Genomic DNA, 19501 nt, shown 5'->3' with positions numbered 1-19501 from the left:
AACGTGAGCCGTTTGACTTTGACAACTTAATACTTCAATTTCAAGATCGAAAAACTGTTCTGAAATCTGAAAAAAAAAACTGAAATCCAAAACTGAGTAGCATATATAAGCTTCCCATTGTCCACCCAGTCAAACCACGTATCTCTTTCTCCATATCTTTCTCAATTCTTTCATCTGATTCTAATTCTATACTATGATCACAATCGTAAGTCGCTAGCGAAGTAAATAGCCTTAATGATTCTGAAGTGTAGTTTGTTGATGCGTTCATCCCGGTGCATGCTATTTTCGAGCTTTATTCATCGTCGACAATTAGAACTACCTTCGTTTCAACATGTCAGATCTTCATCGATAGCGGACTTCAAGGATTTCCTTGTCAGCAATGCGATAATCAATAGTCATTCGCTTGTTCTGTTCAATACTCTCCTCTAACATCCGGGTGATTTCACGGTTTTTGTTACCATGGGGAATCTTCAGGTTTTGATAAATCTCTAACCCCGTGTACACATTCACCACATGTCGTTCCCAGGCGACACTCCACTGAATTCCTGGCGTCATCACCACGCCTCGTATTTCCATGATTTCGGCTTCGTCGTCATCATCATCGTCATCATCGTCTGCGGCTTGGTCCTTTCTCTCTACATCTCGACTCATCTTAGCCGGTTAAGTGTATGAGGCACTAGTGTATAAACCTGGAAGGTTTCAAGACGAAAATTCCCTTTCATAAATAGACATCTGGGCTCGGTTGTTCAGGTAGATAATGTTATCTACCAGATAAATCACATATGCAGTGGATAAGATAAATTTCTTTTTAGGTCAACACATATCCAATGGATAGTAATTTAACAAAATAACAAAATAAGAAAACTTTTAGAATAACTCACAGTGGTGAATAAAGGAACGAAGGAACGAAAGAGCGACTACGAACGAACGAACGAATGAATGAATGCCGACCGACCGTACGAACGAACGAACGAACGAACGAATGTGTGAATGAATGAATGAATGAATGAATGAATGAATGAATGAATGAATGAATGAATGAATGAATGAATGTTTTATTTCTAATTTTCGTATCAGTGCATTTGGTTTTTAATATGGGAGGTGGACTAAACAAAACATCTGCAGGATTTACCAGTGGTTTACCAGTAAGCAAATTATAAAACTACCGTAGACGTGGTAAAGTCGCCAGTTTTTGATAGTACATTTACTCTATATTTCAAGAATAAAATTGGCAGATTAATAATGGCATAAATGCCCCGGAGGGTTGCCACCGTCACTGTGTGATGGCAGTACAAGTTCATTTATCATGTGTACTTTAATTGGTTGTGCGTGAAAGAGGTAACCAGAAGGTCTTTTATACCACAAGTGTCGTGCAATGTCCCTTTCCCAAGTATCCGAGATATTTAGAAAATCTAGGGATATTTAGAAATATTTATAATTTTTTTGGCTGAGCCCTGTGTTTTCCTCGCTATTTTCTTGAAACAATTCTTAGTTCTATGCCTGAAACAATCCAGCTCAGCGATTACCTATTTGAAAAATATATTCCGTATTGCTAAAGCAATAAAACAGCAATTTTCCAAAACGGCGGATGCAAGTAAAATCGATGAGCCTGAATCTTCTTCCCGGCATCTACGCCTTCAGCTACTTCCAGAAAATTTTGACAATTTTGAAATATTTCGCGAAGTGATTCAAAATCGGTTTATTTTTAAGACAAAAATAAGAGATATTAAGCGGGTTTTGCGAGATATTTAGAAAAATGTTTGCGACATTAGAACATTTTTTGAGAATTTCCGAAAAGATATTCAGGCGATTTCACGTGATATTTTTTGAAAGGCCCAGTCGTACATTTACAGTGTTATACCACCCAAATAATAAACACAGCAAGAAGTTTTTAAAACTATCAGCATGCCTACTGTGAAATTAAAGGGAGTAAATTTGAAGGGACCTGATAAAGCTATTTTTATTGTGAGTTCCAAATTTAGGAAAAGATATTAAGTATTCATTTAATGTCCGATTAAATCTTGGCATCAAATCTTGCATGCCACACGGTATAAGATTAAACTGATTATAGAACACGTTTAATTTTCAAAGTATTATCCACTTCTTAGCATCCGTTTTCAAGGCAGCTTTGAAATGTTTCTCGTGTCTTCATCTCATTAAACGATAAATCGTCAATCATCTCTTATTATTTCAATATATTTTTGTTTGACAGAATCGCGTTTTACGGCCCACTTGCTTTTGACTGGTGAAAGGGCTTTAATCTCCCGCTGTGGAACACACAAAATCGGTTCTTCGCAAGAATTGTTATGACTGGAGTGCCTTCGTTAATCTTGGATGTCAATCAACTATTCATAGAATTTCGCCGACACATCTGCGGAATTTTTTGCTCAAATAGGGTCAGAATCGAAGGTCGCGAAGTGGCAGATTAAAATACAGCCATAGATAATAATATGTCTATAGGAATTTCAAATGAGTAAAACCCCTTCATGACACCATAGCAAAAATACCCTCTAGTTCTGGACGCTGAAATCTGACTGACTTCAACATGAAAAAAAGACTCAACCTGCAGTCATTGCTACTTCTTAGTCAACAAGAGTCGTAGTGGTAATCTATTGATCAGATCTCAACTTCATGTAAAGCTCTTCGCTTCTTCACACACATGGGACCGCACACGGGACGTCTTAATGAGAACCGTCAGAGTCCCGGCGTTGTCTACAGCCTAAAGATCAAACTATTAGCGCATAACCACCACAACTCCAGAAAGGAATTAGCTGCCTCTCGTAGCTGTTTCTGGTTAAAACGTTTAAGGAAACCTTAACGAACAGATTCATAGTGTCAATACGCGCTTTTCGGGTGGGGTGAATTACCCTGAAGTCAACTTGATTATGTTAGTATTTGAATTATCTCGAGTCCTTTATGATTATAGTACAGTAACTCAGTCATTAGATATACGTTTGAAGATCTTTACAATACAGGTTATACTTCAGTGGGGTTTGACTCCTACTTACCAATGCCTGAGAGCTATGCCTTCCTCTGTAGCCAAGAGCTTTTGATCGAGGTTCCGTGACTGTGCTCATGTGTGAAAGTCTAAACAATTGGTCTCATTCTCAATGAAATTACGCGTGTTGACAGCTATAAAAACATCAGCATAAAAGGGTAATATGTAATAAGGGTAATCGATTCTTCTTTGGTTCCCAGTTCCGAAAGTTCACGAAACAAAGCGTAAACAGTGGCAGCCGCTGCTCGTAAATCAAGACGGGGGAGACAAAATCAGCTGGAAGCGATAAAAAAATTGATCTGAAAAATTCCTTTACTTTCAATTCAACTATAAATTATCGTTTGGCAGCAGTATGTTTCGGTAATGACTTGCTTGCGAATTATTTGCGTTTTCCATTAAATTAATTCATCATAAAAGCTCCGTTAAGCCTCGGGACGGGGGTCTAATTTCTGTTCTTCGCCTCATGAGGGAAAAGAACGAATGGTTAGAAAAATTATTTCAAACCACAAACCACCCGAGCGGAAGAAATAGCAAATCTGTCCATTGTGAACAGTTAATAACATTTCTCCACACTAAAGAATCTGGCAACAGTATGACATGCAAATAACTATAAAGACATATAGTTCTCTCCAGTTTTTTTATCTTTTATTTTGGGATGGAGGGGGCGTCGACGACTCATTAGATACATGTACGCAACTTTAAAGGAGCTTCGTCACGGTTTGTGCCGCACTTGAAAAGTTTAGTCTAAATTTTTCAAGTTCGCCGTTTGTAATCCGTGTTAATCTTCGCCATCCTTAACCATTCTTCTTCTTTCATGGTTTATTATTATCTCTGGTGTTTTCTATCTTAGTAAGCTAGGTTTTCTTCAATTTATAGGTAATTTTATACTTGGCCCAAATAACTCAAAATAACGTGACTGGGCTCCTTTAAAGAAGGAGGAGCCCAATAGAGCTTTAACGTAACTCTACTATATTAACTACGGAATATCTACAGTCTAGTTTAATTTGACATTTATAAGCCCTCGCAAACTTTTTTTCTTTTGTTGGTCATATCGAGTCAGCGGTCCCTACCGGAGAGCAGTCGAACATTGAATGAATGCTCTCGATTTCTTTTAGTTTGGCAACTTAAGAAACGAAGTTGACCGAAGCATGCGTACCTTTTTAGAAAATATTTGGGAATTATTTTGTTAAATAATTAATTCATACATTTGCCTTTCTATAAACAAAAACTTAATTTCAGAATTTGAACAAATTGATCTAAAATGTCATTTTTATAAAATTTCCAAAGCACTCTTATTGATTACGATCGTCGAAATCGCAGAAAACAAGTTCTGAACTTTGTTGTTAGGAATTTCTAATCTCTTCCCTCAGTGGTTCATTGGTTCATATGTATCTTCATGGTCAGCGGTAGACTTGCTTCCTTTTCCAACAACCTCATTTTCAGGCAATAGCTCAACGTAATCCTCTTCGTGGGCTTCGTTCTCTGCTCGAAATGATTGCTGGTCCTTTGCAAGGGTAGAACATGAGCTGTTCCCCTGTGCACGATGCGAAGGGCCTGGTACTGGTTTCAACGTTTCATATGGATTCTTTGCATTTACTGCCGGTGACGTTGGCGTTGCCATGGTATTTCCCGCCAAAATATTGTCATCACCAATGATCTCAACGTAATCAGGAAGTTGATTTACAGAAGTATTTCCATATTCTTCTGAATCTTGCTCGACCGAAGAAGCCTGTGCTTTTTCCGAGGACATATTTCTCAGCAGTAATTGCTCGTATCGATTTTCGTTTCCCTTCCTATTAACCTGTTTATTCTCTGATGCTTGAGGTGAAATGGACTGGTATCCAGTAACTCTGGGTAATTCTTCACTGGCGGTTACTTCTGGTTGTTGATAGGCTGGGCGTTCGGGAAGAGATTCTAAAATCTCCAGATATTCCCGAGAAGACGGATCTAACAAGCATGACTCCAGCCTCTGGTAGACATGCTGCTGCTGTTCTTGCTGGTAAGCGGCAATACTCGCCGGCCCATCCTCTCTACTCAGGGCTGGTTCACCGTGTGTAGGATGGACACCGTTTCTCTGAAGTTTTGGACTTTCTTGTTTCTTTCTTTCTTTTACAGTTGCGGCGGACAAATCCAGACACCCCTCGCTATCAATAGCCAGATTATCTAACCCTTCTTGAGATCCTTTCTTGCGGGTTATTGCCCTCTGCTGCACAGCTGTCAGGTGACGTTTTTTCCGTCGTCTTTTCTTGCAGCATACATAGTAAATAAACCAGATATTCAGCACGTATGAGATAGCCAGGAGGCAAGCCACAACGATGAACACGCTAGTTTGCAAAACTGTGAACAACAAAAAAGAACAAAGTTTTGTCATCAAGAAGAAATGTCAACGAGTTTGTTTTATTGATATGTTAATGATTTCCATTTTCGTTCTTCCCAGAGCCAAATTCTCTACATTCTCTTATGGGCTATATTTCCTCCTCGTCATAATGGCCGCAAATTTATAGATATGCTTGTATAGTACTCTGGCGCGCTTAGGTTAATCAAGTATAAAACAGAAACGGTTATGTTAGATCAAACTGATGGGTTTTTGACAGCTTTTATTTTAATAAATCTCGATATTTATACAGTGAAGGGAATTCTGAACAGTATTTGAAATTATGCATGGTTCAGGTTTAGTGTTTAATGGTAACTGTAAACAGAGGACATAAGCACAGAGAATGAAAACAACAAGATGTCTTAAGCATAACACAATGAACGTTAGTGGATTTAATACGTCAAATAAAAGTAGAGAAAATAAATTTACTTTCTTTGTGAGGTCTACACACGACACCAGCGTCCATGCTATGGTCACATGACACGTTTACGTCATGGGTTTTCCATCTGTCATGTTTGCATCTAAGTAGCGATTGCTCAAAACCATTGCACTTTACATCTTTGAGAAATATTGGGCCTGACCCTCTTCCGAACCCGGCCATGGGGACAGCGGCTTCTGTAAACGAAAAGTCCAGCTGTCTACAGACAACGCGGGCGTCTTTTATGTTCCAGTCCTTGTCACACACTGTGCCCCATAGTTCACCGTCGTTGCTGACCTCGACTCGTCCTGCGTAAGGAAGACTGGAGCCCTTTAAACGGATATAAACTGCAGTAGAGCGGAGACTAAAATTTAGTGCGTGACTAAACATTCATATTACAGTGCGTGACTACACATATTACAGTGTGTGACTAAACATTCATATTGTCACGATTGTTATGGCTTCAGACTGCAGAGATAAGTTCATAAGTCATGACCTCTTAAGCGTCGAAAGAGAAGGCCTAAAGGCTGTAGATAGGTTACCATTTTATAAGGAACGGAAAAGTAGAAAGATCGGAAACTGAACACGAAAGGGAAGAGAATTTGAAGAATAAAACTGACATGCAAAACTGAGATGATTAAATCTCAGAATGATCTTACTTCTGTCAATATCGTCACTCTCCTTGAGAATTTTAAAATAAGCTCAAACTGCATTTAAAAGTTCACAAGTCTTTTACACCAATAGTATTAACTTTATCTTGCTTTCTTGCAGCTTTTGCTTTTATATCTAAGTGAAATATTAGGAACCAAACCTTATGCAAGCATTTGTAGTGTAATGAAGGCCGTGCCTTTGTTTGAAAAGCAGCTGAAACAACACTGTCATGTTTTCATTCAAGAATAGTGAAAAGGTCGGATGTTCAATAGAACAGAATAACTCTTATTTTCTAGATAGCAAGTAGAACTGGCCTTGAGATTATGACAGTTGTATGCAACAGCTGGAGAGCTGCTCTCTTGAATTGTGGCCCAAAATGAACCCATCTTTAATGAACAACAGTTTGTTTTGAAATAATTAATTGCGGCGACTGAGCAGTCGAGCCTGTTCTAAATAGTACTTCAGTAAAATACTTATGTAAGATATTTCCCTTTGCAAATTAGAAAAAAATTGAAAGAATATAAGCTCTTCAATTCGCTAGACCCTAACTTATATATATCTAATTATAATAGACGCACTTTCAAGGATTTTTTCATACAGTATTAATATTTCGATTGAAAGAGGTGAAAGGGTCGTCTCTTGGTCAAACTAAAATAATTCCTTTTTGAGTCAAAATACACAACACCGCCCCCAAAATCAGGTGACTCCAAATCCGAGAATGCGGGGAGGGGGGAGGGGAACAGGAGCAGTGTCAATAAACTGGAAATTCCCAAGATCATAAATATGTGCGACTGAGATCAAACAATACCCCTTAATTTTCTAACAGAGATATGAAAAATGTAGCCTAACTAAGCTTAGCCACATTTTTGGTTTATCTAATTAATATCTGGTAGCACACTCTTATTCTTGACCTCCCTCTTTAGGATATTTAAGGTGGCTAAATTTCGTTCTCTTAAAAATAACGCTTTAAATCTTCGCTATATCTGTGCTTTTCGTCACAGCGCTATATTGTAACCGCAAAGAACTTCAAACCTGTTTTGCTGCTATGCGACTCTGAAAGAATGAACACGAAAAGCCGTGGCCTTTCCTCAGTGTGTGTAACCTGGTTCGTGTGATTCTTCAAACACCTCTCCGATGTGATAATTGTCACGTTAATTTTTATGTGAAAATAGTTCATAGCTGTGAAAATAGTGCATAGTACCTTTAAAGAGTTCATCATCTTCGTGGCCGCTAAAGTTCCCTATTCCCCCAGCTTTCCCGATAGCAAAGATGAGAAACATTGTAATGATGATGTCCTTCATGTCGAAATTCTGGGTTGTTGATTTTGCCTGTGTAAATATATATATTGAACTGGAGAACTTATAGCCCTCCTCCTGTCACGATAGACGCGGTGAGTCACGGCATTCCGTTGTGCGACAGGCAATTGTGTGACACTAAGCTTAAACAAAATACGCGGCTAAGGGTCACAACCAGGTTTTACTAACTGGTGTTAGAAACCTTTTGTGAGAAATACACACGCGTTAGCCTGGGTACGAGGGTTGGTAGTGGCATCTACAACAGTTTTGCTTGTGTTTAATACTGAATTGAAATGTCTGCTATTTTATTTTACATGAGGCACGCTAAATTGCGTTGAATATTTTTCATTGACAATCTTCTACGCAAATATTAGGTGCTGATAATTCGTTTCCTCTTTTTGCATTCCTCGGACCCAGGCCACGAATCCTTTAACAGGTAGCTCCTCTTCTTACACTCGATGTATGAGGAAAAAGAATTCAGGAAAATCAAGTTAATCCCAGTGGCCAATCAGACAAACGCTTATATCTCCGGTTTCCAGGGTACGAAGCGACTAGGAGTATTCCGACTCTCCCTGGATCAGATGCTTGTGCATCACAGGGTTATCCCTTAGCACCAAATTCGCCAGTACCCATTTATACACCAAGATGAAGAGAGGTACTTTTTATTCAAGAACACAACACAGTGCACCCAACCTGGGCTAGTACCCTTAGACTGCCTGATCTGGAGTCCAGGGCACTAACCGTTAGGCCTCTGTGCCTTCTACACTTTACTTGAAGAAAAGCTCTCTAGAACTCGAGAAACACGCATTATTTTTGCATGTACGCGTACACATTGTGTCCAACCGAGAGGGTGAACCCAGATTCCAAGCGGACTCCAGATATTGGGCGTGGCGCAAAAGGGGCAATGCATTCCCTTTGCTTATGGCTGATGTTAATTAATTAAACTGATCTCCGCGGTGTGGAAATTTTTGCTTTGAAAAAGGCTATGAAATTACACCAAAGCAGTTATAATAGCCATTCACTGTCTCCACACAAACGGAACTTTAATTATTACTCCATGCATTAGAATTAACTGCTTTAATACCAAGGGCAATACAATCCTCTGTTTTGATGTACCGCCCTATCCAAACTAACTGGTGACCAAATAATATTTTGTGAATTAAGTAAATAATCTCAATTCAAGAGTGTAAACATTCATGCGACCAGCAAAACTCTTTCTAGTCAACAAATCAAACTCCAGAGCCATTATAGCTATAGCAAAGGCAGCAGTTTTCAAAGAACGCTCATTTGCAACACACAAGTGATTCCGAAACACATCTTGTTTCCAATATTATTCCTTGGGGAGCAGGAATGGCGCAGCGCTGAGAGCGCTCGCCTCCCACCAATGTGGCCCGGGCTCGATTCCGGCTCTGTGCGATATGTGGGTTGAACTTGTTGTTGGTTCTCGCCTTGCTACGAGGAATTTTCTCCGGCCAGGTACTCCGGTTTTCCACCCTCAACAAAAACCAGCAACTCCAAATTCCAATTCGAACAGGACAGAGGACCAGAATGAAAACCAGCTAAAGCTGTTGTGGCTTTCTCTCTAAATATTGTAGTTTTAGTCGGCGAGAAAACAAAAAAGTGAAAACAAATGTAACGCGGCCGACAATATTGCGCACCAGATTTTCAGTCATTACTTTGGCGCCCAAAGCAAACAATGTTACTCAAAATAGCTTTGTATTCGCGTCTGAATTGTTTATTCGTGGCAACATATATGAAGGGGTTGATGGTGCTACTCAAATAACACAAGAACCCGTATGTAAGGTACGCCTGTCTCGGCAAAGTGTCTTCTCCACGTGCAGTGTCAATGTTATCCACGATACAAATAGGAAGCCAACAACACGTAAAACCGACCATTACTGCCGCTAAAGTCTTGGTCACTTTGGCTTCTTCAACGTTCGCTCTGAGTTGCTGAGGGTTATTTTCTTGCACGAAGACACGATTTGATCTAGACACTGTGTGAAAGACCTTGGCGTAACAGATGATGATAACAGTTAAAGGAGTTGCGATGTAAATGCACTCGACAAATATAGTGTATGCGATGTTACTTTGAAATGAGTACCAGCACATTGCTTTACCAGCGTGAAATTTAACGGCACTTTTTTCGAAGAAGAACGGAGGAACAGATCCAACGAATGCCACGAGCCAGACAACAGCAATGTACATCAAAGCTCTTTGTTTTTTAAACACTACGGGGTACTTTACTGATTTAACGACACGAAAATATCGGCTCACTGCAATTATTGCCATGGTATTGAGAGAGGCCATTCCAAACGTAAACACTTCAAAGCTGAGAACACGACAAAATGTTTCGCCAAAAATCCACTCTCCTCGAAATAATGTTGCCACTGAAAAGGGCATACAGCAGACCGACATCAGAATGTCGCTTACACCAAGTGCTACTACAAACATGTTGGGAAGTGTACGAAGCCCCTGGTTTTTGCGCACGGCGTAACAAGTAAGAAGATTGCCAAAGAGGGCCACAACATTGATAACGGCAAACAAAACAGTTTCAATCCAAACTAAGGTCTCTGTTCTCGTCGCTAACTCGAGAGAAAGGGATTCCTCCATGTTCCGCGATGATCGCAGGAGGATGAAAAAGTTTTGAAGCTTCCTAGCAAGTTATTGCGACGCAGTTAGCTTTAAACTAAGAATGAAACTCTTATAGTTGTCGTACGTGGAGTGACGGCGGACCAACTGTAATAACAGCCGTTATCTTCTGTCGTTTTCATGCGATGATTCAATAAACTGTCACGGTCAATTGTTATCTGCATCAGCTTTGTAAACTTATATTGACGTTGTCTAGTCCTTTCTGACAACAAGCTGTCGGGTGAGATATGAGATTACTGGCGTCAGGCACATAAAACTTGCCCATCGTTTACTATACTCCCTTCAAAAATCAATTAAGGAATCCAAAAAACATAAAAACGTTCACGCGTTGAGGAAAAGTTAACAAAAACTCACCCGTGAAGACATTGTAGTTATAAGTGGGATATTGAAAAGCGTGTGCTAGTCAACATGCTAAATACACTTAAAATAGAAAAGTTACAAATATAGCTAGACTTTTTATTAAAAGGTGTAACAACCAACGCATTGAGGTTCTAAGCGCAGTAATGAAAAGTTCTACAGTAACTCAGAAGAAGAATTCAGTGAAGGAAATATATAAATCGGCTAAAGAAAAACGTCAGGAAAAACGTTTGAAGAGTTAGAATGTGGTGTGAAAATCCGCTTATAAGCGTGGAGAAAAGTTAATTGTTAAGACAAATAAAATTTGAACCCACAGTCTAACAGATAGATTGAAATGAATTTATTTCAATTATCAAAAGAGAGCGATTTGAAGAGTTCAATTGACATTGTTAAAACAAACGTGATGTTTTCAACCTGTTTATTTAAACTACAACAAGTACGTACAATTTTGAAAAAAAAAATTTTCCAATGAGTATTTGTCACTAAAATGTTCATGTAGTAATATAAACAAAATGTATAATACGAACAACTATTGCCCATTCTGTGATGCTGGGCTGAAACTGGGAAAAAAATACAAGGAAAAAATTACACGTATTGTTATGAAAATACGAAAACAAACAATAGAAAGTTGTTTTTTTTTGGAAATTTTCTTCCGCAGCTGCGTGAATGGATTTGTTGATTTTCAGGTGAACATAAAGTGAACATTTCAACGAAAGTGAAAATATAATAAGAAAAGCACGATACAAACCACGTTTTATTGTCGATACCTTTTCGCCCACTTCAGATGGCAACGATGGCAGAATCTCTAACGCCAATTCCGTGATGTTGCAATTTTCCTGTCAATGTTGACTGACTTTCGATTGTGTAAATATCATGGGTTTTTTTTATGTCTCTTGAGGCATGACTTCGCCTTATCTTTTTAACAGTACGAAAAACCATAATTTCAATGAACTTTCTGATGTACAATGACTCTATTCAGATAATGATTATCATAGTAATCGGCAATGATTACTGTATTTTTATCAGTAATAATTTCGAAACACAGAGGCAAGCGAAAATAACCGATAAAAATTGACGTTTAGGTGTCATCATGGAACCACTGCCATGGTGGTTAGAGACATTTTTCTACAGGTCTTTTACCGCTGATGTCACTAAATGTGCAAGATGTTTTTACACTCTTCTTTTATATAAGAATGTGTTTTATAGAATATCGAGGCTAAAATTTGCGAAAATTGAAAATTGAACCTTTTTGGAATAAACCCCGAGCTAAGGGACCGTTCATTTTTTATGAGGGAGGGGGGACTGGTGGGAATTGGGAAGCACCATTTAAAAATCACATGACCCCCCCTCAGCTTACCAATTTTTTCACATGGCCTCCCCCTTATAGCGGTAATTTTTTGGGATGGCCCCCCCCAAAAAAATTGAACAAACAATATTTAGATTTCCACTTTTTCAATATTTCTCTATTATCCCCCTACTTCACGTTATTATGCTCACTATGAAGACAATATTTACAATCCCTATACTACAGAGAGCTGTTGTTTAAAAAACAAATCAAAAGAAAGAGAAGTCAATTTCGGATCTCCTAGTTATGGCTCGCCCTGAGCGTGTGGCATTTGGCCTCTCATTGGCATCTTCCTCATCTGAATTGATAAATGCAAGAATGACGTCACTTGAGTCATCTTCTCCCCCAGAGTCAATGGCATCAGTCATACTCATCATTGTCACTTTCATCCGTTTCACTGCTGTCAGCACTTGCCCTGTTGTCATTTTGTGTCAATGTCCTGGCATTTCTCAGTGTTGGTTGGCCAGCTCTGAGAGGACTCTTCTGCTGCAAGCATGAATGTCTTACAATTGCCTTTACTTTCTCACTCTTGCTGCTTTTCAAATGCTGCTTCAGCCCGAGGTGGTTCAAGTACTTGTTTAGTTCTGGAACACGTAGCGTTTGAAGCTTGGTTAGATCTTCGCACAACTCAGTCCAAGGATAATCGTCATATGATTTATCTTTTGCGTCCCTACTTAACCTTGCCTTTTCTTCTGCTCTCTTTTTCCTTTTAAATTCCAGCACTTCAAGATGCTGAAGATAATCCACCACAAACTTTGATTTGACAATAAACTTATCTGCAAATAGAGCAACGCTCTCTGGGTGAGATAAAACCAGCCTGCCACTTCCATGCTCTTTCTTCGCTTGGACCCTTGGCTGCCAGTCATCTGGATCACGCCCTTCTTTTGGGGTCTTCTGGTAGGAGAGGTAGTGGTATTCCGGTAGGCAGGAATGGTCAGGAACTGGTTTGAGAAAAAGAAGCAATCTCTCTAAGTGCGGATGGCTGTTCAGAAAGGGCGAGTGAGTTTTCCATGCCAGGGTACCAGTTGAAGCCCAGTGATGGAAGAAAACTGAACTTCTCCATCAAAGAGCACAGAGCAATGGTGGAAAAGTTGAATGTCATATTGAAAGATGTAAAGGAACACGATTCCACACTCTTTCAGTCCAATGGGCTTGCTTTAAGGCAGGGCGAAGAATTTGCCCACAGTTTTAATGTAAAACCGATCAAATGTATAGAAGCTATGTTGACGAAGGTCACGCAGGACATGGAGGCACTAGAAAATAAGAAGAGCAATTATAACAGCATATTCAAGGGCATACTCAAACAGCACATCAACAAAAGGAGAAGGAAAAAAGAAAACCACAGAAAGTCAAATGAAAGAAAGAGGAAGCGGACTGAAAACAACGTCCAACGAGTTTATGGAATCTGTGTTGGAAACCCGCTAGGAAATGATCTTCCACAATGCCTTGTGTACCCTCCTAGAACGGCCGTCCCGGAAGAGTGTATTAAAGTTGAGGATGTTGCCACGTCGTTATTTAGAAGGGATGGGCCATACGTCGCACAGCTCTTGGAAGGGAATTATTTCACCAATGCTGCAAGAAGCAGAATCACCACCAACCCTGAGCAGGAAGTCAGAGATTATGTTTACACCTTCATGTACCCTGAAGAGTACACTCTGACGGAAAGCATTGCTGCTTCTTGCAGCATTGGTGAAAGAGACTCCCATAGCAGCACAAGCGGCGACGAAGAACTCGACGACAGCGAAGATGAAGATGAGTGCCAGTGAAAGTTGCATTCGAAAATAACAGTGTTAAATACTTTGTTTCAGTATCTACAAATGCTTTTTGTCGCCAAACGTTTTTTTAAAGCAGAAGGAAAGTTTGTAATAAATTTGTATCCTGCCTTCTATGTTTATTCTATAGCAATTTTTTTGATATTCAGACATTATGCCATTTTAAAGTTTTACTAAAATATTTCACGTGACCCCCCTTTTTCCCTTATTTTTTTGGGATGGCCCCCCCTCGAAAGCCATTTTTTTTCGCATGGCCCCCCCCCAAATCCCACCAGCCCCCCCTACCTTATAAAAAATGAACGGTCCCTAAAAGTTTGAAAAGAATGTAAATACAGAATTATGTGTTTTTAACTAAACAGTTAAAATTCTTCCTTTCTCTAAACGGCAAAACAAACACGAAAAATAAAAACAACAACGCTAGCCGTATGTTTGATGCCAATAACATTTCTGCAAAACAGAGTCTGTTCACAAGTTCTTCATGTAAAACTAGATGTTCTGTCCCATAGTTGATAAAGCAGTGTTCAAACAGCATTTACTTAAAGTAACTGGACAAATTATGTATTCGGACTTGAAGTGAGCATTACATGTTAACACCCAATAAACCGACAGTTGAGAAAACGGCATTTTTGGAGTTCCAGATAACTGCAGCCTCCTTGATAGGGTAAAACGTTCAGCAGAGATCTCCTCTGCGTTACATTGTAAACATAACAGTTCAATAGACACATGCGCACTTGTTGTGCCCGTTTTTTCGATCCTGGAATGAATGATGGGAACACATAAAATGATGTTAACAAATATAAAATGAAGCTGTGGTCATCGAAGTTGCGCTAGCAATGTAAGCAATTGCATGTTAAACCCGAAACAGTAAAGATTGTGAGACTTCGATGGGATTCGAACCCGTGGCCTCTGTGTTAGCGCTGCATTGTTCTACCAATTTAGCTATGAAGAGCCATACATTGGAAGCACGTCAATTTATAGAGCTCATCTCAACCAATGAAAGGAAATGAACATGAAAAGAATGATGTTAACTGGGGAAATGCTTTCGTCCTTTCCTTATAGCATAAAAAAATATGCCATTGATCATAGCTTAAAGGAAATTTGCTGGCCGACTTACGGCTCTTTCGATCAACTCGTTTCATTAAAATCAAGAGACCATGATCAGCGGACTGTATGTGTTGCGTGGCACTTATGACCACGCCAAAGTAATGGACAAAGTAGAAAAACCCTTTTAGGTGTCAAATAATTAGGTCAACACAGAGGTTTGGGGTGTGGTTTTTCTTCAGCGTTTAAACTTGCCAGTTTTACAGTCAAACAATTACATCAGGTTTTAGTTATGGAGCAGGTTTCAGTGATAAAAGCTTTGTACCCATTCAATAGATGTTAAAAACAAGTTTCGAGTTCAACCCTGGCTTTGTAAATATCTATGTAGTTTCACTGACTCTCTGACTATCTGAATCAGCAGAGTTAGATTTTGTTTAATGTCTCTAAGTATATTACCTTCACAGATAAATCCAACTCTGGTTGTAAATAATGAAAGCAAGCAGTGTCGTGGCACTGCAAACAAAGTTCTTTTGGAGTATTCAGAGGAGGAAATCAGGGAAAACTCAGTCAGGGCCAGGCTGCAAGTTAGAAACTCAGGTTAACGTCAGTCTAGGAAATTGCGTCATTAGTATAAGAGATTTAGTTTCTGATCAAGCTACAAAAATATCCACACTGAAAATTTAAAGGGGATGGCATAATACACTGTCCCGAGAAATTTGTGACCAAAAACTCCAACTTTTCCAAAGATCATGATTGGAGGAGCTTGTTAGCTCCTTCGCCATCTTTTGAAAGTCGATATGTGCCTTAATCTTACACCGAAAGAGCAGTAGAAATGTCACGATTCACAAAGTTTCATTAAATGGGTATGAAGTTGGTTTCGCAAGATCGTTAAAAATTTGAAGTCAAATTGTGTCATTGTGCTGTCTTCTCTATGCAAAGTCGTATACTAATGAGGCAACAAATGATGCTATGGCGTTTGCCTTGAAATGAAAATAGCTCTATAAGTTAGAAGAACATTTTAATGAGGCTTAGGGGCCCATTTGTCAAAAGACTATTCGGTTTTAGAGGTTAGGAATTCGCTCACTAATTATGAGTCAGTCGGCAACCCAGATGTGTTACACGCGGCCGTATTGGCAACAAGTAAGTCATTGTCATTCTTGCGGAACACTTCAGGTGATCCCACCCGTGAGGGAACATAAAAAACACTTTCCATAGAGCCCGATTTCCAGGAGCACGTTCCAGATACTGCCCTGGGCCGTGGAGCACTGGCCTTGACCTTATCCTCAGGACTTATTGGGACTTGCTTAACCAAAATGACCGGGTTGCTCCCCAGCAATGCAACGGTTCTTCTTAGTATCTCAACGTACATCGCTAGAACGATCACCGAGATGATAAGAACAGTGGCAAGCGCCAAAAGAAGGCCAGTTAAAATCATTTCCATTTCAGCTCCCATTGCTTTCTTGCCTGTCTTTAGCTTTAGATTAGTGGTTGTGTCTGCTTAAAAAGCAGCAGCTGAAGAAAGAGACGAAAACAAAAACAGTTAATAAGGCCTGTTTGCATTAGGTGGCAGTTAGTGAGTGCGTGCTTTGAGTCCACTCAGGTTTCTTGAAGAGAATTCTTGGACAGCACCTACACCTGACACTCACCTTTTATGAGCATTCACGTAGGGGCCAAACCACCCCCCTAATGTTTCATGAAGACTATATTTGCTTGGTTTATATATTTCTGAACCAAGTTTGGCAGATGAGCTTTCTTTGTTCTCCAGTTTATTTTAATTTGGTAGTTGTGACAAAATGTCAGATTATGACGTCATGATTGATGACGTCACCAAAACGTGCTATAATTTTTTGTAAAATCTGATAAAAAGATTATGTCATTGAAAAGGCCTTGACTTAAGGAATAAAACGCCGGAAACCGTGTTTTGCTATGATGATTATTTTTTGAGATATGATAAGTTAAATATTTTTTTGTTTCCCCCCCGGAATTTGCTTAACCAAACTGTCCTTCTTAAGTCAGTCTCTCTGGTTTATTTTTTTCAGTTTTATACTAGGAAGGCTAATAATCTAGAAAAATAGAAAGCTTGATGTTGTCAAAAATCGTATGGTTTTAGAAATTTGATTTTCGGCTTTGTTAGGATGCTATTAACAGTAGCAAAACGGGTGACGTCACAGGTTATGACGTAACGAAACTAATTTTAACGCAATAGCACTAGAGGGATAATTTTTTATTCCGATTTTCTTCTTTATTTTTGCTTTAGTCATCTGGCACATCACATGTGCAACATAGCTGCATTTGCTGGAACAAAGTTACGGCTCCAATTTGGGGATTTTTCTCAAGAGGGGGACCCCATATTTTGCAGAGTTATTTTTCATGTTTAAAAATGCCATATTTCATTTAATTTTTGTGATATGGACAAAATTTTTTCAGGTTTCCACTCCCTTTTATGTGCTCTTTCAAACACATTGTAAAAAATACGCATATTAAAAACTTCAAAAGTGGCAAAAAACATGACGTCATCACTGTGACGTCACAACTTTGACATTTACTGACATTTTTCACCTAAATACAATTGCCAATAGGTCTCCTGCTCATCTGCCAAGTTTAGTGTAGAAAGAGTCAATACTTTTTAAGTAATGCGAAATAATGTGAAATACCCAAGAACTGACGAAACATTTGGGGGGTGGTTTGGCCCCTACGCGTTTATGGGTATTGACGAACTGTTGGGGAAATCTAAGAAACAGCGCTAATATATAGGCAGTATCCCTAATGGACTAATATTAACTAGCATTCCATTTCTTAGCATTTAGTATTCAGTGGGAGTAGGATTAATCCCAGCCATTACATGTTACAGAGTAGTAACCGACTACTTTCCGAAGAGGTTTCTGTTATCAGATTTATGTCAAACTTTCGAAATTATCTACTCTAGCCTTTTCCCTTCATCATCTATGAAATGTTCTTTGGATTGGATCTTTCATGCAATATGCCACTATTTCCTACACCCACCCACCCCCCCCCCCCCCCCACCCTTTCCCCCGCATCTGTGTGTCGTTTAATCTCTTTATTATCTAGCTCTGACGTTTGTGTGTGCGTGTTTTTTTTAATTCTGTTACCGACAAAAACAAAATATTATGCAATCTTTAGTCATCGAAACAGTTCCTTTATCAAACACATAAAAAATGGTCCGCCTTTTTCCCCTTAAAAGAGTCCCTTCTTACAATCACTTACATATCATAACATTTTTTTTACATTGAAGGTAGATGGTTAATTTCTTTATATAGTAGATCGACCTCCCTGACGTTCGAAAAGTTGTTATCATTAGTTTCAAGAGAATAAAGTACCAGGAAATAATTCTCCAGAGGAAATAATTTTGGACATTGGCCTCCATATACTGAGAAATATCCTTGGTATTTTTTGAATACCAAAACAAGCTGTCGTCGACATATTTTAGGTCAATTTGATGCTGACACTATAATAAGGTTACACTGACTGATTGACAAAATAACAAATTTCTGAGGTGTTGAAATCTAACGCCATATTTCTTGCAGACTCCTCTCTTCGTCTTAAAAAGAGAATTTTTAGAACAACAAAACAAGAAATCAAACGATGTTGACAGCACAATGGTTGATCTATTGCGTGACGTGAATGACAGCAATTATAATTAAGTTCAGACTTTTCAGGCTGCGTTTCTAAATGTAGCGATTGACAGAGAGAGTACTTGATCGATGTTTATGGCGACCTTACATGTAATAATGGCTAAAGTTTGTGTACGGAAATGAAATGTAAGATATTTACAAAGAAGCTTTTCTCCTCCTCCATAAAAAAAATAGAATTCAGGTATGTGCTGTGTATCGGCCGGAAATATTTCTCCAGTAACTTTTGTGCAGATTGTAAAAAACATATTAACCAAGTAACAGTGAAAATCTGCCAAGTAATAATCTATCTCAAGGCTTAGAAAAAAAAACTCAAATTCTCGTTTCAAGGTACTGTTTGTTTTAATTCGCGCTCGTCACTAGTACGTTTTGCAGTTAAATTCCTACCTTTATGATGAAAATGAGCCCAGACTTGATGTAATTAAAGTTCAGTTCGTGTACGTATCAAGCATTAGAAATAGCCTCTTCTAGAATGCCAACATACTTCCATAAAGACAGACGACATTCAGGCCATAACACACCGAACTGAAAATCTCTCCAGAGACCAGCGGTAGCTAATACACGTCACGTGACCTGTGAATCAGATCGGGGTCACATTTTTGCGTCATAGTAAAGTGCACCTTTTAGCACATTCGCTGTTTGAGAATTAAGGGTCTCTTGAGTGGCAGCCTGTCTTTTTGAGTGACTTTCTTTATGCTAGGCACGAAAATTAAACACTTTGTTGTATTCAAAGTTAATTTCCTTGACGTTTCGTTGAATTCAATTCATGGTTAGTGACGAGATTGCGAGCTGTAATACTTAGTACATGGTAATTCAGGCAGGGCCAGCTCAATCGGCTCTTTGTTGTCTTTTCCAAAAATTCCCCTCTGTGCATGCCACATAACGCCATCTATGGATTAAACGCATTCATAATTCACTTGATGCGTAATTCTGGCAGTTGTTATCGTACTC

The 19501-nt window shown here is 39.1% G+C and overlaps 3 protein-coding genes across 3 annotated transcripts; all 3 read right to left on the bottom strand.

The window, feature by feature from the left end:
• Positions 1–35: 35 nt before the first annotated feature.
• LOC145481921 (uncharacterized) lies at positions 36–3271 on the bottom strand. The gene is made up of 2 exons (XM_081460494.1): positions 3009–3271; positions 36–689 (listed from the first exon to the last, which is right to left on the bottom strand). Exon 2 carries the CDS (start codon positions 649–651, stop codon positions 343–345), a length of 309 nt encoding a protein of 102 aa, XP_081316620.1. The 5' UTR covers positions 652–689; positions 3009–3271; the 3' UTR covers positions 36–342.
• On the bottom strand, positions 3264–8658 carry LOC145481918 (uncharacterized). Its single transcript, XM_081460488.1, has 3 exons — positions 7643–8658; positions 5802–6137; positions 3264–5335 (listed from the first exon to the last, which is right to left on the bottom strand). Exons 1-3 carry the CDS (start codon positions 7740–7742, stop codon positions 4365–4367), a joined length of 1407 nt encoding a protein of 468 aa, XP_081316614.1. The 5' UTR covers positions 7743–8658; the 3' UTR covers positions 3264–4364.
• Positions 8659–8668: 10 nt separating this feature from the next.
• LOC145481920 (melatonin receptor type 1B-like) lies at positions 8669–11999 on the bottom strand. Its single transcript, XM_081460493.1, has one exon. The coding sequence runs from the start codon at positions 10344–10346 to the stop codon at positions 9402–9404; it is 945 nt and encodes a 314-aa protein (XP_081316619.1). The 5' UTR covers positions 10347–11999; the 3' UTR covers positions 8669–9401.
• Positions 12000–19501: the final 7502 nt, after the last annotated feature.

This window comes from Orbicella franksi, chromosome 3 (assembly GCF_964199315.1).
Source record: "Orbicella franksi chromosome 3, jaOrbFran1.1, whole genome shotgun sequence".
NCBI lineage: Eukaryota > Metazoa > Cnidaria > Anthozoa > Scleractinia > Merulinidae > Orbicella > Orbicella franksi.
Note: the sequence above shows the minus strand (reverse complement) of the source record. Positions and strands in the feature narration are given on the sequence as shown.